At 35.3% G+C, this 27,327-nt stretch overlaps 1 protein-coding gene across 3 annotated transcripts in view; it reads left to right on the top strand.

The window, feature by feature from the left end:
* The first annotated feature begins 15,424 nt into the window (after nt 1–15,424).
* LOC145690128 (FHF complex subunit HOOK interacting protein 2A-like) overlaps nt 15,425–27,327 on the top strand; it is a 79,675-nt gene continuing 67,772 nt past the window's right edge. For 2 of the 3 annotated variants that reach the window (XM_081764734.1, XM_081764715.1), the window contains exons 1-3: nt 15,425–15,594; nt 19,110–19,250; nt 20,640–20,855. In XM_081764734.1, the coding sequence (XP_081620860.1) occupies nt 15,550–15,594; nt 19,110–19,250; nt 20,640–20,855 (402 nt within the window). In that variant the 5' untranslated portion in view covers nt 15,425–15,549. Of the gene's footprint in view, nt 15,719–19,109; nt 19,251–20,639; nt 20,856–27,327 lie in introns of all 3 variants that reach the window. The other variant, XM_081764724.1, reaches the window with a different exon arrangement.

Below are 27,327 nucleotides of genomic sequence, written 5' to 3'. Positions count from 1 at the left end.
TATCCCTTCGTTTATTTAAATAGTTAATATGGCATATCTTTGCTTTCTTTCTCGTTACAGAAATTCTGCGCTAGTTAAAAAGGTCTTTTTTCGCTTTTTCTTTCGTTTATTTGAGTAGTACAAAATGGTATAAAATACTCAGCAAGTTAAAATAAAAAAGTAGAACACCCAAATTTGTTCTTTCGTTCATTGAGCTAGTATAAAGGTACCTTCTTCGATTTTTCTGGTTAGTACAAAAAACAGGCCACTCAAATTTGCTCCATCGTTTGTTTAAATAGTACAAAAAGGTACAGAAATTCTCAGTTAGTTAAAATGGGCCTTCTTCGGTTTTTTCTGGTTAGTACAATTTTGTTCTTTCGTTAAAATACTCAGCTACAAAATTAAATAGCTCACTCATATTTATGCCTTCGTTTTGCTTATTCCTTTGTTTGTTGAAATAATACAAAATGGTATAAAATACTCAACTTCGGTTTTTCAAATGCATTACTTCGTTTAATTGATTTTAGAGTTGACACAAATTATAATTCCTTTGTTTATTTGAATACTCCAAAATGGTGCAAAACTAAATACTTCATTGTTTATTTGAGTAGTAAAATTATATAAAATAGTCCTTCTTCGCCTTTTGCTGAACCATTTCTCATTGGTACAAAATTGAATAGGTCACTTAAATTTATTCTTTCGTATATTTAAATATTCGGCTAGTTCATTTTTTCTCGTTGGTATAAAAAGTAGAACATCGAAATTATTCTTACATAAATTCTGAGCTAGTTAAATAGTCAATTTTCGTTTCCTTAAACAGTACATAATGAGCTAGTTAAAGTAGCTCTTCTTCTCTTTTCCAGTTGGTACAAAAGAAAATAGTCCACCTAAATTTTAGTCATACTTCACTTCTTTTTTTCTAGTTCGTACAGAAACTAAATACTCTATTCCTTCGTTTATTTGAATAATGGCCCTTCACTTTTTCCACTTGGTACCTAAGGAAATAATCCAATCAAATTTTTCTGGTTTGTACAAAACTAAACACTTCATCCAAATTTGAGTATTACAAAATGAAATGAAATTCTGAGTTAGTTTAAAAAATGGTCCTTCTTGCTACAAAATTGGAAAGCTCACTCAAGAGTACAAAATAGTATTGAACTTCTGAGCCGGTTAAATTTATCCGATTGTTTATTTAAATAGTACAAAATGATTTAAAATACGCAGCTAGTTAAAATGTATATCGTTGCTTTCTTTCTCGAAGTAAGCTAGTCATATTTTTTCATTCTTCACTTCTCTCTGCTTGGTACAAAACTGAATAGGTCACACAGGCTCTGTTTAAAGTTATTAAAGCTTAAATATTTGACCTTTAACCTCCATGGTCAGTGTTTTCAGAACATGTAGTAGTTGATGACGTATTCCTAGATTTGGAAACAGCACCTCAAAACGTTGCTCTGTTTAAGAGTTATTCGCGTTCATTGGTTCATTGGGCGTTCATTATTTTTGGAACTTGCAGTGGTTGATGACCAATTACTAAATGTGACAATAGCACCTCAATATGTGGATCCATTTTCGACTTATTAGGTTTTAAATTTTGACCTTTGACCTCGATGATCATTATTTTGAAACTTGTAGTACCTGATGACCAATTACTAAATGTGGCAACAACACCTGAATATGTTGCTTCGTTTACGAGTAATTGGGTTTTAAGTATGTTGACTTTTGACCTCGATGACCACTAATTTTGGAACTTGCACTAGTTGATGACCAGTTACTAGATTTGGAAACAGCACCTCAATACGTTGCTTCGTTTTCGAGTTATTGGGTTTTAAGTATGTTGACCTTTGACCTCGATGGCCACTAATTTTGGAACTTGTAGTAGTTGATGACCAATTGCTAAATGTGGAAACACCACATCAATATGTGGCTCAGTTTTCGAGTGATTAGGTTTTAAGTATGTTGACCTTTGACCTCGATGGACATTATTTTGGAACTTGTAGTACCTGATGTCCAATTACTAAATGTGGAAACGGCACCTCAATATGTGGATCCATTTTCGAGTGATTAGGTTTTAAGTATGTTGACCTTTGACCTCGATGGCCACTATTTTGGAACTTGCACTAGTTGATGACCTATTACTAGATTTGGAAACAGCACCTCAATACGTTGCTTCGTTTTCGAGTTATTGGGTTTTAAGTATGTTGACCTTTGACCTCGATGGCCATTAATTTTGGAACTTGTAGCAGTTGATGACCAATTACTAAATGTGGCAACAACACCTGAATATGTTGCTTCGTTTACGAGTAATTGGGTTTTAAGTATTTTGACCTTTGACCTCGATGGACATTATTTTGGAACTTGTAGTACCTGATGTCCAATTACTAAATGTGGAAACGGCACCTCAATATGTGGCTCAGTTTTCGTGTTATTAGGTTTTAAGTATTTTGACCTTTGACCTCGATGGTCACTATTTTGGAACTTGTAGCAGTCGGTGGCCGATTACTAAATGTGGAAACAGCACCTCAATATGTGGCTCAGTTTTCGTGTTATTAGGTTTTAAGTATGTTAACCTTTGACCTCGATGATCAGTACTTTTTAACATGTACTAGTTGATGACCTATTACTAGATTTGGAAACAGCACCTCAATACGTTGCTTCGTTTTCGAGTTATTAGGTTTTAAGTATTTTGACCTTTGACCTCGATGGACATTATTTTGGAACTTGTGGTACCTGATGACCAATTACTAAATGTGGAAACACCATCTCAATATGTGGCTCCGTTTTCGAGTTATTAGGTTTTAAGTATTTTGACCTTTGACCTCGATGGCCACTATTTTGGAACTTGTAGTACCTGATGACCAATTACTAGATTTGGAAACACCATCTCAATATGTGTCTCCGTTTCCGAGTGATTGGGTTTTAAGTGTCATACAAAGGGCGTATCCCACATAAACTGTAAGACCCAGATAAAAATAAGTATGATATTTGTAATCAGCATGATCGAAAACCCCCATATACCGACTTTCATCCAAATCGGTTAAAATTGTCATACAAAGGGCGTATCCCACATAAACTATAAGACCTAGATAAAAATAGGTATGATATTTGTAATCAGCATGTCCGAAAACCCCTATATACTGAGTTTCACCCAAATCGGTTAAAATTGTCATAGAAAGGGCGTATGCCACAAAAACTATAGGACCCAGGTAAAAATAAGTATGATATTCGTACTCAGCATGCTCGAAAACCTCCATATGCCGAGTTTCATCCAAATCGGTTCAAAGAGCGTATCCAATCGCTATGTTACATATTGTCTTAAAATAGGGGTTGAAAAAAAAATTATGTACTTTCTGCTATGGTAAAATAGGGGTTGGAAAAGTAATTATAAAAAGGAATGAATACACCCCTAAAATGGAGGTGGTTGTGTGTTACGTACTCTCAGTGTAATTTCTGCTATGTTAAAATAGGGGTTGGAAAATAAGCCATGTTCTTTTATTAGCTGTGCTATGTAATTTCTGCTATGTTAAAATAGGGGTTGAAAAATATGCTCATAAAAGGGAATGAATACACCCCTAAAATGGAGGTGGTTGTGTTTGTTATCTGCTCTGCTGTATGTTCATAGTCTCCATGTATTCTATGCTATGTTAAAATAGGGGTTGGAAAACGAATACACCCTTGTTATGTTACGTAGTCTCTTCTATGTGTTCGTAGTCTCAGTGTAATTTCTGCTATGTTAAAATAAGGGAATGAATACACCCTTGTTATGTTAGGTACTCTTATGTGTTATCTGTTCTGCTGTGTGTTACGTAGTGTTATGTGTTATCTCCTATGTTAAAATAGGGGTTGGAAAACGAGTACACCCTTGTTATGTTACGTACTCTTTTGTGTTATCTGTTCTGCTGTGTGTTACGTAGTGTTATGTGTTCATAGGGGTTGAAAAATATGCTCATAAAAGGGAACGAGTTCACCCCTTAAAATGTGCTCATAAAAGAGAACGAGTTCACCCCTGAAAGAGTGTTCATAAATGGGAACGAATCTGTTCTGCTGTGTGTTCATAGGGGTTGGAAAATATGCTCATAAAAGGGAACGAGTTCACCCCCTAAAATGTGCTCGTAAAAGAGAACGAATACACCCCCTTAAAAGTGCTCATAAAAGGGAATAAATTCACCCCTAAAATGGAGGTCGTAAAAGACCGTGGGCTCACGGTGCACGGTGGTCATTTTCCCAGTGGCTTGTGAGTTGTTAAACGCTGTTCCAGGTCTGAGCCAGATCGATCCATTTCGTACTACTTCGCAGATATCAGGCGGGAAACTTCCAAAACTTTTAGAACAAAGAAACGGGATTTTTTGAAAGCTAAAATTAAGGAACTTGAAGATAATAGTTAAAATAAAAATATTCGGGACATGTATAAGGGGATCAGCGAATTTAAGAAAGGCTATCAACCTCGTGCTTATATATTAAAGAAATCTGACGGAACAGTTCTCACTGATACGGATAGCCTCTTAAATAGATGGAAAGATTTCTTTGACGATTTGCTGAACACGCAGCCAAAAACTAATGTGCGTGGAGAAAAGGAGATACACACCGCAGAACCGTATATTTCAGAACCCAATCGAATAGACGTGGAAGCCTTTATAAAGAAATTAAAGAAACACAAATCTCCGGGTGTAGATGAAATTCCGGCTGAGTTAATTTTAGCTGGAGGCGAAAAATTGTGGAACAAGATACACAAACTCATTCTCCTTATCTGGAACAAGGAAGAATTGCCACAAGAGTTGAAAGAGTCAATCATTGTTCCAATTCACAAGAAAGGCGACAAAACTGACTGTAATAATTATCGAGGCATTTCTCTTCTGTCAACATCCTATAAAATCCTTTCAAATATTCTGTTAGCAAGATTGACCCTATACGCAGATGAAATTATTGGAGATTATCAGTGCGGATTTAGACGAAATCGATCAATTATCGACCAAATATTTACCATTCGCCAAATACTCGAAAAGAAGTGGGAATACAATACCCCGGTACATCAACTATTTATTGGTTTTAGAAAGGCTTGTGACTCGGTTAGGAGAGAAACATTATACAACGTTCTTACAGAGCTTGGAATACCGAGAAAACTAATTAGATTAATTAAGATATGTTTAAGTGAATCCCAAAGTAAAGTCCGGGTAGGAAAATTTTTGTCCACGAGCTTCCACGTCGAAAATGGCCTGAAACAAGGAGATGCGTTGTCGCCATTATTATTTAACTTTGTGCTGGAATACGCTATAAGGAAAATCAAAGATAGCAACCAGGGCCTAGAGTTGAACGGCATTCACAAGGTTAGGGCATATGCTGATGATGTAAATTTAATAGGGGATGATAGGAGAACAGTAGAAATAAATGCAGAAATCTTATTAAACGCTTGCAGGGACATGGGTTTAGAAGTAAATGCAGAGAAAACTAAATACATGGAAGTGCGTCGGGACCGTAATACGACAAATTGTGGAGGCGTTAAAATATTAAATAATACTTCTGATAAAGTGGATACTTTCAAATATTTAGGATCAATATTAACAGACGAAAATCATATTCACGAAGAAATTAAATGTCGACTAAAAGCAGGGAATTCATGTTACTATTCGGTTCAAAATCTCTTGTCGTCGCGAATTCTGTCGAGGAATTTGAAGCTTAAAATATATAAAACGATAATCATGCCTGTTGTTCTGTATGGTTGCGAAACATGGTCGCTTACTCTGAGGGAAGAACATAGACTGAAAGTATTTGAGAACAGGATCCTGAGAAGAATATTCGGACCCAAGAGGAACGAGAATAGGGAATGGCGGAAGCTTCATAACGAGGAACTACATAGTTTATACGGTTTACCCAACATTGTTAGGGTCGTCAAGTCTAGGAGGCTTAGGTGGGCAGGTCATGTAGCTAGAATGGAAGAAAGTAGAAACGCTTTCAAAGTCTTGACTGGTAGACCCATAGGAAAACGATCATTAGGAAGACCTAGGAGCAGATGGGAGGATAATATTAAGATGGATCTCGCAGAGATAGGAATACAAAGTAGAAACTGGATCCAATTAGCTAAGGATAGAAGTCAGTGAGGAGCTTTTGTGAACGCGGTACTGAACCTCCGGGTTCCATAGGCCATAGAGTTAGTTAGTTATCATTTCCATAATAATGACAGTTCTCACGTCATAAGCTAGAAGAAATGCTCTGACAAATACAGTACAACTCATAGAAAAAAGCAGTGACTAGCCTGCAAGGAGCAAATGACATTTTAACTAAACAGTTTTCAAGATACATCTCTATCTGCAACATGGGTAGCTAATAATGATTAGTGTCTATGGCATAACAACACAATTAACTCTAGACACCCGCCAGGGATTTTAACAAAATGGTAGACTCTCACGTTCGGGGCTCTGGTGTCCCCTCTAATTATCACAGAGTCATGAGTTATACACCATTGGAAAGCTTATAGACTAGAAATTACAACGAGGTAACATTCGTGAAATTCCCGACGTATTCGTAGAAAAAGAACAGACATAAAAAATCATTAAAAATATGAAAATATTGACTTTGCGGGGTCCTGGCAACCCTTGCAGCCATCCTACGCTGACAAAATGATGCTAATGTGTAGGCCACATACTTTTGACAATAATATAAGAAATGGTAGCCATTGCGTAATGAATTCGTTTTATGTAGAAAATATTTTTAAAAAATATGCGCAGAAAAACATTCATTGAATTAGACATTCTCTCCCCTCTCTCACTATAGTACCATGTCCATATGCAAATCATTTTTGCTGCACACATCATGTATACGAACAAGAATTATGCTTCTAGACCACTTCAGTGAAATATATCTTGTGTTATATGGGACCGTCCCGAAAATAAATGTAAATTAACCAAATTTGACCCCCTCTTCCTCTATAAACAGAAGTACATATACAGGTTACTATCATGTAGGGGACTACTTCATTGCTTCACATACCAATTTTTATGGATGTACCACAAAGGGGGGAGGAATGCCCGCCGAAACCTGATGAAAAAAAAACTTCATCCTCCTTCTCTCGGCCGTACATACGTACCCCCTATATTCATAAAATGCAACTGACGGAAAGCTGTCTCCCTCAAAAATACTTTGGTACCAAATCATCCTTCTAGCTTAATTAAGAACTGATCTATTGATATTTGTTGTAAAAATAAATGTAATTTACATCAAAAAACTGAAACTCCAAAAATTGGGTAGCTTTGCCCCCTCCCTGCTCCCCCATATAAGCAAGAAGTACAAATACACGATATTACCATGTAGTGGCCTACTTCATTCTTTCACGTAACAATTGTTTGAATCTATTCCCCAAGAGGGGTAATGGCTCCCAAAAACTGTTGAAAAAACAACAACAACAACAACAACAACAACAAAAAATGATATTTACCCTCCTTCCACATACATAAAACGCACACCAGCAAAGCTGCATCTTTCAGGAATAAATTGGTACCAAAACCATTTTCCAGCCTTAATTTGAGGTTTAAGACTGAGCCATTGAGGTTTAAAGCCCTGACACAGCAGTTGCGTCAATGGGCGTTTAAAGATTAAGAATGTAAACGACCAGTAGAACGTAACACAAACAAACTAAGCTACATATTCCGTGAACGGAGATCGGGAAAATCCCGATTTCTTTCTCCGGAATTGAACATTTGAGTGGACCGAGATTAGGGAAGTTCCCGAAGTTTGATCTAGCGGTTGAATATAGATGGCAAGCAATACCTAAGAGTGTAAGAATGTAATATATATGCCTATTTAGATTATTGTTTTAAACACAATAAACATTTTAAACATGTTTTTTTTAAAAAAAACATGTTTTTTTAACCCTGGTCTTGGTTGTTACGCAATGCACGACGAACACAATATACTTCCACATGAGGCGAAACAACATTTACCAATGTGATATGTTCTGGAAAGGAAACCTCGAAACCCGCCAGATTAAGGATCAGCATGTAACACGAGCCAAAAATCAAAGAATATCAAAACAAACAGCACTGCCAGTTCTACAACCAGAAATGTTAACTGGGAGGGGTCCAAAGTATTTGAGGGAGGTCCAATACGTCTACATAATATAGAACCTGTCTTATTCTGCACCCGAAAAAACGATAAGTAATTATTACTTACTGTCACCTATATTTTTAGAAAAAATGATAAAACGATTATTTCTAAAAGAAAAGAAAGAGTACATGATGAGGCGTAAAATAAAATATTTAGCCTACATCAATTGTTTCTCTGTTAAACAAGTATAGTTCGTTAAGAAAGTCTACAAATGTTAGTCAAGTTTCGAAATTTTTGGGAGGTCCGGACCCGGTGGACCCCCTCGTGGATACGCCCCTGAGCATTGCTAACTAGTCCCAAATTTAATGTGGCGTTCCCCATCATACAGTTTTATGTGGAAATTATCAATAGTATAAAATATACTTATTTTATAAAAGAAATATGTTTATACTAAAATACTATCCACAGAGGGGGGGGGGGGAGCGATTCTACATACTGACTTATTAATACTTGATTCACAAATTACTGTAGAAGAAGCCTTCATTATCAATATAAGCTAAGAATTAACTTGTAAATGCGGGTCTACTTTCATTTGTTTTCTCCTCTACTAGATATTTTCTTTCTTATTTTGCAATTCTGCAATCACTTTTTTTAATTGTCATTATATTAATTTGCTTCAGTATGGTCCCGTAATTTAAAAATATGAATGCATAAAAACAAATTCCATTTGTTAATTGCTAGTGAAAGAGAATTCAGAAATCTTATTTAGCGCGAAAAAATTTTTCGTTCACTGGAAACCGTGCTGTGTTGCAGAAGCACTGCAACAACCAGTCCATGGTGGAAAGACTACAAGGTGGTTGCATGCGCATGTCGCCTGGAGCGCTGTCGTGACTGTGACGTCATCTGGTTTGCAAGAGACAACGGGAAAAGGCGCGGCTTTCAGTGACAAGTACAAATTCTTTGTTCTTTTAAATGATATCGAGAATGCCTAACTGTGCAGTGTACGGCTGTAGTAATTATTACAGAAAAACTAAGGGAACTAATATAAAATACTTTAGATTTCCTCAAAAAGAGGGGGAATGTCTTCAGAAATGGATTTTAGCTTGCAGGCGACAGGACAAAATAAACATAAAATATGGTAAGTTTTACATAAAAGTAATAAATAAATGCAATGTCAAATGAAATTATAAAAACCGATTTCATTATGTAGTTTCTTTTTAGTATTAATAGTATGTAACAATAGTATATAGGGCTACAGTAGCGTGTGTTGATCCTGCATACAAAAATCCAATAGTACAATTTGAAAAGACGAACTTTGAGGCAAGATCCAGATTCGAAATCATGAGGGAGGGGAACCGACAGAGGTTATCATTTCTATCATCGTTTCCTTCTACATAAGATATTGAGACAAAATTTTCCCCACAGAGGCAGGCATGTAACTCGAGAAGGGAGGCACGATGATCTAGGAGGCTTACCTCCCTCGAGTTACGCAAATGGAGAGCATTGAACGCGTTAAAGTAGTTCAGGTCCCATTTCATTCTGGAGGTCTGCATTCCCTGTAGCCTCGGTGCTAAAACGGGACGTTGCACTTCAAATTAACTAACGAATGGAAGGTTCGTAATAACGATTAACGGTTACAAAGTTATATAACAATGTATTAGATCAAGAGAATAAAATATCTACCTACCATGTCAGGGCGATACTGTCGGGACATTTTTACACTCAGATTTTGAAATTTTTGTTCATTTTAATCATAACTTTGAATAATTACATATACATATTTAGCCCCCCTCAAGAATTAAAAAAATAAGAATGACTGCAGTAAATTTAAATATATGGTATATTCTCAACCAATCAAGGAAGCACGGTGGCTCAGTGGCAGAAGGCTCACCTCTGGTGCAAGGGATACTGGCCCGCTTCTCGGTCAAGTGAGTTTGTGGTGGACAACATCGTGTCCGTGAGTTTCTCGGGGTACTCCCGCATTCTCATTCCACCAAATTCCACATAATCATTCACTTGCATTTATCTTTTGTCTTCTTTAGACCACGGGACAGCAAAGAGAAAGCTTATCAAGAAAATTAAGAAAATTATGTAATTTTATGGTGTATATGTTTTCTAGTCTAGCTGTAACACCCTACATCGTCTTTACCTACGCCTAATACTTTGTTTCTTGCTTGAAATAGTCAAGTTCCAATTTCTTTGTATATACATATTTATTTCTATATATTTTTAGAACACAATAGTATATGTAACGTTTTATTTCGTACAAATGTTTAATAATACAGTTTGTTATGGCGTAAATTTTGACACTAATATTCAGAGAACTGTCAGTTTCACCAAACCTTTTGTTTAAATACAAATTCTATAAATAAGAGACCAGCGACTTCAAATAAGATGTTTTTTTATATATAAATTCAAAATAAAAACGATGTTTAAAATATTAAATACGTGCGTCCCTGCTCAATAAAGTTTTTAACCTCCCCTGAGATTCTGACGAAACTTACGTGGAAGCAACCTCTTTAAAAAAAACTGTCCAAGCATAACGAAAATATACGTACGTGCATTTCTGTTTACGAAAACCATGAATTCTCCCTTGAGATATTCTCAAAATTTATATGGGGTCGTCAGTAAAGAATTCTCTTTCAGGCAAAATAATAATAATAGTAGTAAATCAAAACCGATCAATATGTTATGAAAATATACTTGAGCATACATAAATATATAATAATGAAATGCATTAACGAGACACTGTGTTATAGATTATTCAGGCCTATACATACTCGAATGTATTACTTCAGATGTTTAAAAATGAAAAGAAAGAAAGAAAGAAAAAGCAGAAAATGTAGTGAGTAATATTGGCTTGTTCAAGCTTCAAATTGTTTAATATGAACTGATATTGCTGTTTCTTTTGCTATTGTAAATATCTTCCTTTGAATTCACTTAGCTTAAGCATGGATTACATTACGTTTATATAATTATTGTTTGTACTAAAATTTTTACTTCGTTGAAGATCACTATAAATAGAAGAGAAGTTTGCGTGTAAGATACCAGCGAGCAAGCGCTTGTTAAAAGTTCATCTGACTCTCGATGGCCACGTCTGCGACCAAAATGACTTCATACGCCAGAGCGACAAGAATGTAGCACTGCATTGCATCCACCTTGTAGTCTTTCCACCATGAACCAGTCCCTTTAACTTCTGAGATAGGAGAAAGGAGACTTAACATTTGCTCCAATTGCCGCGCTGAAGGAATCTGGTCGTTGTATGCTTGCTGCAATACAATATAAATTAGAGACTCTGTGACGGATTATTTTTCGCTTTTTAAAACGGATTAACGGAACGGGCAGTTACAGAAGTAAAAAATATGTTATTTAAAGTCTATATATGCGAGTATTAAATGGTATTTTTTTTCTGTGTACTATTGATAATAATATTTTTTCTTGAAATACTTTGGTCGTTGCGCAACGCTGCAACGCTAACATTAGCCGCCACTGACTGGCATCATCCATCCTCTCTACCCTCCCCTTCTTGGTTTCTTTCCACCTCCCTCTCCACCTTTCAAATTCGTATCTTACTCCAACTCCGTCTTCATGTCACACCTACTCCCGTTCGCCTCTATCGCCTTCATCAACGTCCCTCTCCCCGCTGCGATTGTGGAGTGGACCTTGGTGCAGGTAATAATTTGTTTTTTCATGTCCTCTCTACTCTCTCTATCGTTCCCAGTTCTACTCTCTCTCGTATGCAACTTATGGTTCAGGACCTTTCGACTTGGATTCCATTCTATTCACGGAACCGATTTCTCTACTCAATTTTTTCTCCTTTATCTCTCTAAAAACTGCATGTTTTCTTGTAGTTCATAGTACTGTCTCTTGTCAGCCGCTTTTCTCCTAAATTTCAAAGAGTTTCTTCTCTACCCTATTTGACCTATTTTACTTTTTTGTTGTTATCTATGTAAATTGCCGATAGGTCTTATTCAAGACGGTGGCAACATTTCTACGTCGTGTCTAACGCAACAGCAGTGAAGTGAAGAAGTTGTGCGTGTTTTAGAAGGTGCCAGAGACACGTATAAAGAAATAGATGTGCAGTTTGTCGTACTGTGTACTAGAGAAAGCCCCTCGTTTCGACAAGAGTTATTTTCCGAAAAGCCCGTCAGTTGATATTAAAAATGGATAATTTTAATTAGATTATAGAGAGACTTAATCATTAGAATTATATACTTGCAGGCACACAAGATTTATATATATCTTTATATTAATCATCATCAGCTGCTAATATCTACCGTTTGGGGGAAGGTAACTTTTGGGCCGCGCCGTGATCAATTTCGCACACGACAGAATAAAGTCGCTTATAACTCAGCACTATTATTCCTACACTAATATAAGTATACATTTTTTGAACTAACTAACTAACTCTATGGCTTATGGAACCCGGAGGTTCAATGCCGCGTTCATAAAAGCTCTCCACTCACCTCTATCCTTAGCAAACTGAATCCACTTTCTACTTTGTATTTCTTTCTCTGCGAGATCTATCTTAATATTTCCTCCCATCTGCGCCTAGGTCTTCCTAATGGTCGTTTTCCGATTGGTCTTCCAGTCAAGACTGAAAGCGTTTCTATTTTCTTCAATTTTAGCTACATGACCTGCCCACCTAAGCCTCCTAGACTTAATGACCCTAACAATGTTTGGTAAACCGTATAAATTATGTATTCCCTCGTTATGAAGTTTCCCCCATTCCTCTTGGGTCCGAATATTCGTCTCAGGATCTTGTTCTCAAATACTTTCAGTCTATGTTCTTCTTTCAGAGTAAGCGACCATGTTTATACATTTTTTTGAAAGAGCATGAAATGCCGAAAAACTTTTAGAGGAAACATTTTTCCGAATTCCATCTTGTAAAGAATCTCTGGCTAAAAAACTGACGTCACACGCAACCAAAACTGAGTAAAAGTGAAAATAACAAGAAAACCATTATATTTATCTCAAAAATGCACTAGAATTAAATTGTAGAAGACAAATAGACAAACAAAATTTAAAAATTCCGGACGCTCTAGCTCCAATGGTTACGGAGTTATAGTGAATAATAGAAACGGCTAAAATTTCCGCTCTCCTCTCCCCGTCCCCTCCCTTCCCGTGAGGTATTTTTTCTGGCATCCGGCATTTTTGTGATCAGTGATGGGTATATACTGGTATTCAAAAAATATCGGATGTCAAATTGTCACATGATTTGCCCTTAAACTCGAAAAGGAGAGCACTTTTGTCAAGTTGATGCCTATGAACGAATGCTCTTTATTTATAGCAGCTGGAGGTATAGTGTCACCGCTACACGCATTGACAGTGACAACCCTGAAATTATTTCTCATCTGTATTTGTTTATTTCATTCATTTTTTTAAACTTTTAGATATGATATATTACATAAACCTTATTCTCCCGTGCAGTTTGCGAATTAGATAATCTATATTGGGGGGAGGGGTAAAATTAGGCCAAAGGACATAGTCTGAAGGTTCAAATTTCAAAATGAGACAATAAATGCCTTACCCCCCATATATATATATATATATATATATATATATATATATATATATATATATATATATATATATATATATATATATATATATATGTGTGTGTGTGTGTGTGTGACATCTGTAATAAATAAGAGATTTATTGATTTAATAAATCTACCGACAATAATTATGCACATATATATTGTCTGACATACACATACCCCACTAAACCTTTCTGATCGTGTTTTAATGTTGTACTCACTCTTGTCCCCGTAGCTCTCTAAGGTTTATTTAGTTAATAATTCGGCTCGAGCGATAGCCATGATCACAAGCATATGTTAATTTTTCCACTCATATTGAAAGCTTCCACTTTGCATTAATACATGCAGGTTGCGAAAAGAAACCTACTTCAGTCTTGTAAAAACCACTAAAATTATCAGTTAAACCGGACATTTATTTATTTATTTATTTTTAAGAAAATCTAGATATTAGCCTATCAAATAAGAAATGGATTGTTGCTGGTCCCGATTTCTCACATCAAGGTCAAATCGAAGGCCAAATATTTAAAATATCTCAATTTAAATTTCGAGCTTGTGCTTCTACTTCCCGCTAAAGCTGTGCTCATCACAACTTTTTTTCTCCAATATCGATTCCGTGATGGGCACAGAAAGTCAACACTTAAAAATTACTTTACTGTTAGGTTGAAGATGAGTTGATTCACTATGGGCTACGTTATTCAAATAAAGTAAAACATTACACTGAAGTTTTTCAGACAACATTAATTGCGTGGACAGCAAACTGTACAGCGAAAAGATGGAAAAATGAAGGGTTAACTTTAAAAAAAAAAAAAAAAAAAAAAAAAAAAAAAAAAAAAAAAAACGCTCCAGTTGAAATGCTTATACAGACACGGACAATGACACGGAGAACCAGTCGTATTAACAAATGCTGAAACAAATCTTGAATTATTCGCTTATTCACCTAAAAATCACCTTCATTAACATGTCTGCTCACTAGGAGCGTATCCCCAGCGTGTACGTTAACATATACTTACGAGAGAATACCTATATCTCAGATTTTGAGTACAGTTTCAAAAGTTCATTTCCGTAAACTGTAAAAGCAGTGATTACTATGCCAATTATCAAAAATTAAATGCAACTTTTGAGTTGCATACACACAACCTACTAGGGAATGAAGACCATGTGCTAACAAAGAGTACACTGGAAAATGAAATAACATGTTATAACAAAAATTAAAATAGGATGATAATCGATACAAATATAGAGGATGAATATGACATATCCGAACTTCGCCAAGTATGGTAGAAGAAGCTATTTGTTTACTTCTTCTTGGCCAACCGCTAAGAACATTTATAAATCTATATGTGGCTTTGTTATACGCAATTAGTACATTCAAATTCACAAACGATGACGAACTGAAGGGAACGAAGGTACAGTTGCAAGTAACAACCTTAGTCATAATAATATAGTTCTACTAAACAACGTTGAAAATAGTGGGTAATTAGGTGGTAAGTAGAAATGACCAAAACTGAACAGTTTACATCGATCATTTCGAAATACAGCTAGAATATTAAATTTACAAGAAATAACAAAAATCAGTGAAATTTGGAGTTATACTAAGCATAGTTTGAGGGGGAAAGCGAGCATCCCCGGTGGTGATACTTCAGCTGACTTCTTTGGAGGGGACAAACTGTGATTGAGGGGGGAAATCCCCCTCATCCCCCCCGGTAATTCGCACCCTGCTCCCGTGCAGTGAAATTGGTAGTTCAGCTACTTTTAAAATAATTAATAATTTCTGAGATGATGTTTAGTGCTTATTTAGATACTGTAATAGTATTTTTAATGAGCACACTTGATACCACTGTACGTAAATTTAAAACAAATGATGGTCGAATTTTTGTTATTAATTGACTTATTTCTTATGTTTATATTAAGTGATGCGTTTACATGTAAAGAATTTAAGGAAAATGTGAAAGGATTTAACTAATACGTTATATTTTGATATTATAGAAGTATTGCAATGTTCAGCAGATTTTCAGCTGCATTACAGAACGCTGTGGATGCAGTAAGTTCATATTTTTATTACGTGGCTAGGTTTTATCAGCAAATCCAGTGGTTGTGATATGATAAGAAATCTTCGGCTAAAATAATTTTTAGTGAAGTACATCTTCAGTGTTTTGATGAAAATGGTATGGTCAGTGAATATTCACAGTAGTTGATAGTGGTAACAACTTCAGTTTTAATCGAAGTTTAGTAAAAGATGAAGTGATAAGAGACTTATTTCAACATTTGGTACTACAATAATTAAGTTATTTCAGTTTGTGTAAATGAATAGGTCTTTTCATTATTATTATTATTGTGAAATACGTTAGGTTTTGTTTTCTGAAAATATAATGCAGACTGACGAACTCGCCATATTAATGGTAATTTTACAGTTAAAACTCGTGACTGCAAATGAAAGGAGTACGTAAGATATTTCGTGCTATCCCATTTTATGAATGCATACATATATTCATAAATTATAAACATCTTATAGCAGGAAATGCTATCCTACTGCCTTCGAAAGGGTTCTTTAAGGGAGGGGTTGCTTCAGTGGGTGTAGATTGATTTTCGTCTGCTTGAATGAACCCCTACATGTGCTAGGTGGCCACTAAAAAGTACGAATGCCATTTAATCGAGTCAGGGCAAAAACACGAGGGTCGGGTTGAATGCGCCAGTAGAGAGCTGGAGTGTCAGCGAATATGAATACACGCATAAGTAAAGATAGTAGACTATGGTACAAAAACACGTGCCTTGCGTGTGGCACATCTTTGCAACACTTCTATGGTCACCTTGTACACTGCCATCACATAGCTCTTCACTTCAAAATGGCTTGCTTATGGAGCACACTTTGCATTTCGTATTTCTGCCATATTATACATGTGAGAGATTCTTTGAAATCCTAACATTTTATGTTTTCCAGTATCTGGTAATTCAAGCTTCTGCTTCTCTTATGCCTGTATACTACTTCACTGAGTTCTAGCATTCCGTTACACTGATTTTTGATAATATTATCATTACTAGTACGTTACTTCAGACCGCTCGCTGGAACTAATCGGACTCGTTTGGACACCTTTAGATACTTTGATCATTACAGATCACGATTTACGACATTGCTTGGTATGGCTTCCTGGTTTAACAGGGCGCTCTTATGTTCCTATTTTGAAATCAGAATTCATATTTCTTCCGTAAATCTTACAAACGGTGCCCGCATAAGTGGGATATATTTGTAACGGGGCTATATGTTTGAGAACGTAGGAGAGTTGTATTGTAAACCTAGAATAGGAAGACCGCAAATTTGAATATATTACTACAACTGTAGTAAAACGCGAATCCGGAACACTAACTCCAAGCTAACCGGATCTAGTCGCGGCCACACGTCTTCCTGTCTGAGGTATACGTACGTTTTGGTAGGTTACGAAACAAACTTCCTTGGTAGCATGCCTAGCACAGGTGAAAATTTGCTCATGGAATGAAGGGTTTTCAAGGGATTACTAGCTTAACCGCCGCTCTCTACACAGCGCATCATTCACATGAGCATGAATTTCCTTGTCATTCCTCACAACATCTGTACATGTCTCTTTAGTGAGACAAGTGAGAGACGTCTTGATAAAAATCGACATGAGGTATCTCGGATCGTGTACAAGATTTGAGCCTACTTCCGGTTGGAGTTTCTAATTCGTATATGATCAGTGTTTTCTTTCTTCTTGCATGTAGTATGTAATAAGCAAATACATTACACACACAATTAATTATAATGTTAATAATATATGGTGTTCATTGGGCAAAAACTCCAAACAATAAAGATTCGTCTTAGCCTGGAGAAATGATTATCCTTCGTTTTTCATTATCATTTGACCATGAAACTACTATCATTTGACTAACACGCGAAGTCAACTCTCAACAGTATAAATAGGCCCCTGACACACTGTTTCATCCCCAGGAGCTCTAGGTTACTGCATTATATGTCCACACAATGTGTCCCGGATCATATTTTAGACTAATGATTATAGTTATCGTCATTGTGCATCTAAACTATAGATCTGAACAAACCAAGACGTGAGAATTTCGTGTAAATGTAAGTAATTGACTTTTCGTGGGGAGATTTTGAACAAATGCATTGTTCGAATATAATGTTCTTATATCTGCAGTTTCAGTGTACTCTGCCACTTCTTCAGTAACATGTTAAAATTGTAATCTGGATTGCATTATTAACCCTCGAGAGGGCGCATCGGTCATACGGGCACGAATGGGCGCATCGGTCTTTTTGACCTACTGGGCGCTTCGGTGGAAATGACCGACCTTGGGTTTTTGTTATCACTGTGACGGGCACTTTGGAACTAACTCCTCCCCACCACCTGCATTCCTTGGCTCACCCCCTCCCTGAGGAGTATCTGAGAGGGGGAATCTCCTACTAGCAATGACCAAAATGGCGCAATTTGGTCTTTTCAACCGACATGCGCCCTCTGGAGGGTTAAATTTCTTCTTTCCTGTGAAGCTATCCTAGAAAACGTAGTAGAACCTTTAATTCTCGGAAACTGTAGAAACCGTGATTTTCTTTTCTGGAAACTCGTATTGATAATAATTGTTACCACCGTAGTCTTACTTCTTAATGTTAGTCCTTCCTAAGAATAAAGAAATAACATAGTTCCAGAAAACAATTGATTACTTTTGAGCTTCAACAAAACAGCTTCTTAGAGAAAGTATAATGCACCGATTAAATGTTAATTTTGAGTTTGAAATTCTTGTCTGTTTTGTGTAGATATTGGAATGAATTCCTGGATGACATAGGTTCTAAGTTAGATTAGCATCTTACGGAAAAATATCTGTAACACTAATGGCTGGTTGATTGCATTGGTTTTTAGCGTCTCTTTCAGCACTGAGGCTATATGAGACATGGACCTATAATTTAAAATGAGATCTAAACCCCATAAGCTCCGGCGGAAATCGAACACAGAGCTTCATAAAGAGGGTAAATCTAGGTCTTCGACAACCTTTAAATATTCACAGAGACAATGTATCAACCAGCTAATGAAAGAATCTAAGAGAAGTGCTTACTGTGAACACATCAGTGACTGATAAATAAATGGAGACTTTCTGATGGAAACTCAAAGAACTGACTTATTCTTGTGATAAGAGTTAGAAGGATACACGCATGTTATTCAGAAAATTGATTTTTAATTTTTGGGGCAGTTTGAATAAAAAATATTACTTCGAATTTTTCTTAAACAAAATTAAACCTAAATTAACTAATATATATATATATATATATATATATATAGAGTTCGTTTAAGTTTTCATATTTCATTTCGCAAATTATATATATAGAAAAGAAAGTAATTTTTCGTACCCTTGCTTAGTTCTGAAGAAACTTACAGAAGCAAACGTGACTGAAATTTAGCATCTAAATAAATAAAACTAAGCAAGAGTATGTAAAATTATTTTGGGTACTGTACAGTATATTGTCTATTGGTTGATATATTTCCATTTGTGTTTAGTAACCTTAACAATTTTATTTATTTATTTATTTATTTTAAATAGCTTGCACCACCAGTACCTTTGCAGCAAGATTTCACATATCACTGGAAAATGGTGATGAATTTTTATGTCAAAAAAGGGTCTAACACAAAAATTCCGATTGAGAGTACAAACATTCCAGCACACTTGGATCAACTTTTGAAGGTAGGCTGCTGTAGTTAAGTAGTTTTCTCCATAAGATTATAGTAAGATTTATAAACAGTATTTTGATATAGACCGCAAGAAACACATGTTTTTAGTGCAATGGTGGACATTTTGTGATTGCACTATGAACCAGAGCAAAATAAGAACCATACCTGGTAGTTAATTTTCCGTTTTCCTTGCTCCCTTGAGGCAACAGTTCACTGAATGTCTGGTTATTCTGTGTATCTTGGTTCTTGTTTCGTGTGTCTAGGCCAGTTGGAAACTAAAGTAACTCTTAAGAACCATCTACATTTTTCTAAGATGTAGCATGGAGAATGGGGCGGGGGAATGTCTCCGTGGTAGATCTTCCATCTCTGGTGTGTGGCGTCCCTGATTCGATCCAGCTCGCGCCAAGTGGACTTTGTGCTGGACAAACACCGTGTGCGGGGTTTTCTCGTTTCCTTCCACATTCTTCAGTCCACTATTTTCATTTATTTCTCATAATCAACATCTCCTTTAGCCTATACGGCATAGCCGTGGGACGTAAGGAGAATGGGCTTGATAACCAAAGCGTTAAACAAAATATTTTTGTAGCTAAAAGTCATGCGTCATTTCAGATAATATGATGCTCTTCTTGTTATGTATGGAGTGAAAGAAAGAACAAATGGTACTTTTTTTCATTTTTGTACATGGCTCGTTATTTGGACATCACTGGTCTCGATATTCCTTCTGAGAAACAATGAATAAAAAGTTTGGAGCTATAATTCAAGAAATGTTTGGAGCTTTCCTTTCTCTAGTTTAATGTTCCATGGTTATGCTCTTCAGGTTAAAGAAGACGGATGATCAATGAAAATGAATGATTGTGAAATTAAATTTTTGTGCTCTCTCACCGGTACCACGTGCAGCAAACCCACACGCGCTATCCACTAGACAACTGAAAAGGATTCTTTCCTGTTACCATGATGGTAGTGCACACTAAGAATGTATCTTCACTCTTTCTCTACATCAAAAAGAAAACACTCTGGACCACTCGTGAAATCAAATGAGGGTACGTAGAGTTGGAGAGGTTGGTTTGATTTCATTTGATTTCGAGTATAACGCCCATTTCAGCAGCGAAGCTATAGGAAATGTGTACCTACAGCTTAACGTGGGATCTGAATCACATGAGCTCTGACCGCTTAGCCACGAGGGAGCTCTAGAGTTGAAGAAGAACGAAGCAGTTTCTGGAATTACTAATTTTTACGATAGGATGCATATCTGTAACAGTAAAGAGAAGTTCTCATACAATGGGAATCACGAACCTCGTTAGTTTTCTCTGAAGAAATAGACCATTCTAATTTCTTTACAATTATTTCTAGTATTTCTATTTCTTGTATAATTCGATTTTTTCTTTTTTTTTTTTAATTATAGATCCTTGTTGAGGAAGAAGAAACCTTGCAGGTAGGGAGCACAGGACCTTGTATCGAATATCTTCTCGAGAATCGAATCCTTGATCTTCTAGCTACATTAGCTTGTACGGATTGTCCTCCAGGCATGAGGCAATATACACTTAATTTCTTTTCCAGACTTATTGTCCAAATTAAGCAACCACTTGTTCCTCACATTAGTGTATATATTCCACTTCAGGTAAGTTCAGTTTAAAATTTCTAATATTTTTTAAAACAAATATACAGTTTATGTCCAGCAAAATCCACTATCTTTTCTTTTGAAACTGTTCATTATATTGTAAATAGAATTATCATTCATAAGTGTACTCATTATTTAACCCTAGAACGCATATGTGGGGTCTAACAGACCCCATAGAGGTAATTGAAATGCCTTGTGGTATAATAAATCTGCATCAAATCTTCAGCTTTCGTGACATCTTATATCTAAATGTGTTTTTGTAACTTACGTAATTTTAGCCTTGTGCAAGCAATAATTTCCGAGATTTCTGTATCACTACTCCAAGTTTCCATACCTGGAGTCTCCCAGACCCAACAAGAAATAATTTATTGTTTGTAATGCTATATATGAACATTGTTAGATAAACGCATTTTATTGCCATTTAAATATTGACTTAATTTTTTACAGGTGTTTTATAAATTAAGTTAATGAATTAATTTCATTTTAAATCTTAATACTCATTTTTTTTTTTTTTTTTTTTTTTTTTTGTGATTTTCTCTGTGTAGCCCTTTTGCTCGTAGTTTCCGAGATTATGAACGTATTTATGAACCTGTTTGCTAATAATAAAACTCTTTTATTCATAATTTTAATGGCGTAGAGCAAGTACTCTACTTCGGGTGAAGTTAGTGTTTCATTATTACGTGTTAGTGTAATTTGGTGTTATTTTCAAGATACGCCGACTAGCCAGTGAGAATGAGTTCAGGAAAAGGAAGACTGGAGATTCAGTGAGTTCAAAAGATAGTAACTTTAGAGAAGTTGCGTCTGAGTGACTTGCAGAAGTAGTTTTGTCTTCTGGGGGAAGTCCTGAAGATAGTCATGTGGAGAGTGATGCAGAAGGATACTTCGAAAACGTACAGCATACGTGATCCGTAACAAATAGTTCAAGTGAAATTGAATTTTCTAATGGCAACGAAACTTGTTTTCGGATTCAGAAGTCGGTGAATAAGGTATTTTAACCGGAAGAGATTGTACACTATACCTATTACAGTACACCTCACAGTCAGACTCGTCAACGCAATGTGTTTCACACACACCTGGACCAGCACGCGACCTCAAAACAACATTTGCAAGGCGCATAAGAGTATTTTATTGCACAAGATATGTGTGATGAAATTATAATATTACACAAGATATGTTTGATATTGCACAAACCTTGAAAGGATAAGCATAGCTGCAGAGAAAAGAAAAAGATAGTAAAATGTTACTCGTACGGAGCTTCATGTAAACAGTTAGGTGAATTCTATACTACTTACGATAAACATGAGCCGCGGTGGCTCAGTGGTAGAGCGTTCGCCTCTGGTGCATGGGGTCCCGGGTTCGATCCCAGCCCCCGCCAAGTGAAATTCGTGCTGGACAAACACCGTGTGCGTGGGTTTTCTCGGGGTTCTCCCGTTTCCTCCCACTTTCTTCATTCCACCATTTCATTCATTCCTCATAATCACCGTCTCCTTTATCCTAACCGGCATAACCATGGAACGTAAAACACTCAGATTTCATTTTCATTTCTTACGATAAACATATCGAAAATTTTTATTGGCAAAACGAGTGTGGATATGTCAAAATAGCATTAGTAGCACATAATGAACTAATGTTGTAGTGATCGAAATATTCACTTATAATTACTTCCACTGAGATACCCGGATGGGGTCTACTAGACCCCACCTGTGTAAAAGTGTGAAGTTTTTTGAGTATGACTTCTAGGGTTAATATTGTTTATGACTATGACTATAGAGAAAATGTAGTAAAAGTGATTAGTGCTCTCAGTGCTTTACACGGTCGTCTTCATATTGAACTTTCTGTTAGGTTTTGTTGGGTTAGTTAAACATGGAAGAAAGTTGGTCATTACACCACCGTAACAATGTTCAATCCCTTAACTCTGCATTTTCTTTATGGAAAATATAACAAAGCGTAGATAAGGGTCAAACTGAACCGTACATGTTATTTAAACATTCGAGTTGTGTAAGTATTAGTTAAGCTTACCGTCGACGTAAGCTACAAAAATATTCTCGGGTTGTTATCGGTCGAGTTAATTTGGATGAGATTACCAGCTTTAAGAGAACGAAGTCTTTTTTTACAGTTTAGGATTTATGCATAATAGAAATATAATATCTATTTACCAATTATTAGTTATTGCGAGAAAAAGTTTTAACCATGGCACTGACGTGAAATTTCAAGCTAAGAAATTTACCAAATGTTGATTATATATATATATATATATATATATATATATATATATATATATATATATATATATATATATATTAACAACCTTCCACCGTCGTGCCTAGTTTGCATGGGGATGAAATGATAATTGACGGTTGAAGATCGCTGCTACTCACCATCTAGAATGAGTAGGTCGAGGATGACATAAAGTAAACAACATTAAATTAACTTTGAATTAAATCTTTGTATTTTCATAATATCGTGTAATACTGTTGTTGATCGTCGACTGTGTATAAACGCCAGATCACATATCTTTAAGCATCTAAGAAGTTAACCACGAATAACTCGAACATAGCTGAGATACACGTACCTTTGAGTAAATGATGCCTGGAACTGATGTCGATGTTCTGGATGATAAATATCTCGCTGCCAATAGTCTGTAGTGGCTGACTATTGTGAAACCATAATCCACTTTAATGGTTTACTGGAAACTATTAGATCTCCTGATCTAATCGTTGACTAGAATCACAGCTAAATGACAACCGTGATATACGTATCAGTGGTTCTCGATGTTGCTGCTCAACGTACGATGCTCGTTGTCTGATCACCGTCTTCTGATCCACTGTATTCTCCCCCCAATCTTTTAGAACCATGAGTTTTTATACTTGGATTCCAGACATCCTGGAATTCATCGTCGTCGACTTTCTGTATATCTCAGCTATTGGTAAAACATTGGTTTCACCCGAATTACATCGTAATCAAATTCTCAGACCTACAAATTTCTGCAAACTCAACGATTATGCCACAGTCAAATGTGTGTCAGTGTTATAGTATTACAACTTGATGACAATTCATTCCTGAATCAAAACATTACAAATTACAAATTACAATAGCATACGAACTGACGACTTAGCGTCTAGCCGTAGCAAAAACATAACATTCATCACATATACAAAACATTGATGTAAACACATAACCACACACACTTGTTTACATTCTATGACAACATTGAGTTTCTTTATTCTGACATAACATTCAATAAAAATATGCTTCCTTTCCCAAAATAATATATTCCTAAATAATATCAATCGTATGTATCAACATGCCCCTCCTTCAAAATGAGGGAACTCCGTTCTCGACTCAATTTCTTCCCTGAAATTGACTATAAAAATAATTGAGTATATTTATCCATCACCCTGTATATATATCTTTATATTGCTTTAACTATTTATCACATTTAAAATCTTTAAAACATCATTTATTTACATTCATTGTTGTTCTTTAAAAAAAATACTTGTCAAGAGTCCTCTTAAACGTATCGGCTCCTGCCATGTGTTGAGTTATATACATAACTACTTGTAATTGTCTTGCATTTCCTGTGCTCGGAACTGCACATACATATACCTTCTTGTTCTCGTTCTTGGAAACTTTCCGCTACATTCAGTCGCAAAGTCCAAACCAGTGTTTGTTATCTCTGCAGTTGTTTCACTAGTATCAGTGTCCATATCACTGATGTTTCAATAATTATAACACACTTTTTTATACACTATTTATCTTGTTATAGTACACTAATATACTAATAAACAACGTCTCTTGTCGTTGCAAGATTTTAGAACACAAAAATAAAACTTGAAAAATATTAATCACTTCACTAATGGTAAGTTTCTTATCCGTAGAGTTAGCAACTCTGATTCACTTCCTTCCGTAAAATGTTGTATCAGCAACGTTTTTTGATACTGACATTGAAAAGTTCCGCGTCTCATCCTATTTGCCGCGTCGCTTCGATAGTTCAAGTTGACTTTGAAAACGTGCTCCGCACTTTCCGTTAAAATTTTGGAAAATTGTTCACAGGATTACCACATCACATGGTCGAACATACACTTTTTCGCTTTTCGAGTTTGTGAATAAGTGTCTATCCGTGTTTTCCGTTTCGAAATTGGATAATTCCGTGATTTTTAGTGCATCCCTCTTGGTTTTGGTGCATAGGTTTTCGTGTGTACCAACAGTGTCTGAGTTATTTTGTGATACTTCTGTATGCTTGTGATTGTGATCTGCATTATTTTTCAGTGCTAATTGTGTGCTTTTAGTGTGATTTTTATCTACTTCTGCGTAAATTGGAAATAATCCGCAGTTTTCTATGTTACTAATATCGTCATATACCTTTTTATTTACTACACTTCCTTCCTTTTCTTTCTTTCTACTAAATCTACGTAATTTAATAACTAAATATATTATAACTATAGACGTTGCTAGTACTAATACTGTTAAAGATGTTAAAGCAATAGTAAGTACCATAAACTTCTTCTCCATATTACCTGTAAGTATAAATAACTAAGTGTGAAATCCCGTTTTTATTTTTCTTAAAAACTAATAATCCTAAATCTCGGTCTATGATTCCCTTCTGTAACAATTACATACTTCGTGCATAGGCCTAGTCTTAATGTTCAAAAATCGTTCATTATTATCTATAAAATGCATAATCGATGCATATTCTAAATAATGACTAGTGTTCTAATCGTTATGTAACCTATTCGGATACAAAAATGCTATCCTCGTTACATTTTCATTCGTTTGACGCTGTCTTTGTCATTTTTTTTTAAAGTCGTAAAGCCCTACATTTTCGTGCATATTTATGTTCTTAAATACACTTTACTGCTATTTTTAACGTTGTCTGTAGGTACTATTATCTTTATAGATGTTTAATCTATCATACTTTAACATTCCAACATTCTATGTACTGAGAAATCATTCATAAAGCATCTACATCATTGTGAATGAGAGAGACTCGTCATAAGTAGGAGTGGCCTGTTGCTATACAGCGGCCATGTTCTTATAAGCTCCGCCCCCTAGCAACGGGTCCTCTCTCGTACGCGAGAGAAGCTCACTGAGTCGGCCAAGTAAGTAGTAAGTTATAGCGGACTAAAAGCCACAAACTGAATCTTGTATCCACATGAATATTGAAGATATTCATGAACTGAATACTTTTCCTTATTATTATACAAATAATTCATATGCCAATTGATCATTCTATAATAATAATAAATCAATAATTTTCCTCTCATTTTTAAAAGAAACGTGAATTTAGAAAATGAATTTTGACAAAAATAATGTGTTTACATACCACTTAATGATGATTATATACATGATGCATATGATTGTATTCTATTTTTGACCATTTCTCGTCTATTATCTATGATTTTCTTACTTTTCTATCCAAACTATTTACTTCTTTTAACGACTTTTTCATACTTTTTTCGTTCTTTTTAACGACTTCTTATTCTTGATACGTAAGCTTACTATACTAGATTATATCACTAGCATCTACATTATCTATTATTTATCTATTTGTCTAGCTTTACTAATAGACAATTCTTTCTATTTTTTTCTTCTTTTCGCTTTTGTTTTCCATAGCTTGGAGCTACTGATTTCTCTAATATTATGTTGTTATTTAACCTAGCTATTATCTATTTACACGCTTGTATCTATTTTCATCTATGATGATCTATTAACTATGCTTATTTTCTATTGCTTCTTTTTCTACCAAAACAAAGAGTTTTGCCGTAATAGTACTACGTAACCATTTTTATTCAACAACTTATTCGTTTCACCAAATCAAATAGACCAATCCTAGTTTTATCTAGGATGACATAACCAAAGGCTTTTCAACTCACAACTACCTCATGCTGTAGGTAAGTATCTCTACCTATTACCAATTGTTTTAAATGTTAATCCAATATTCCTTTTCAGGTTTTCATTGCAACTTAGACTTTTTTTTCACAATAAACTTCATTCTTCTTCATTTCCAAAAATGTAACACTTTTTTTTTCATAACCCAAGGCACATACAGTATACTATGCTTACTTCATTATTACTTGTTGATGATTATTATTATGATTATTATTATTATTATTATTATTATTATTATTATTATTATTATTATTATTATTATTATTCTTGATTTTGAATTTTATACCTCCGTATTGCTCTATAAAGCTTACAATATAGTACTAATAACAATATTGTCGTCAAAATTAATGATATTATTACTCCAAAAATTACATACATGATATAATCTGTTTTTAGATGTAGTTCTGGGATTGACGTATCGACTTTGAATTTTAACAATTTTTCGGTTAAACTATTTAACTCTTGCGTATGCAAGGTGAAATTTACTTGTCTCTCAGTCCAATTACCAATCAATTTAATATGTTTATTTTGAATTTGAATTATCCGTTTGGTTGGAATGACCAGCTCTCCTATTATTATGTTA

This window comes from Thermobia domestica, chromosome 1 (genome assembly GCF_964235325.1).
Source record: "Thermobia domestica chromosome 1, izTheDome1.hap1.1, whole genome shotgun sequence".
Lineage (NCBI taxonomy): Eukaryota > Metazoa > Arthropoda > Insecta > Zygentoma > Lepismatidae > Thermobia > Thermobia domestica.
The sequence above is the reverse complement of the archived record's forward strand: the minus strand, read 5'-3'. Positions and strand labels throughout refer to the sequence as shown.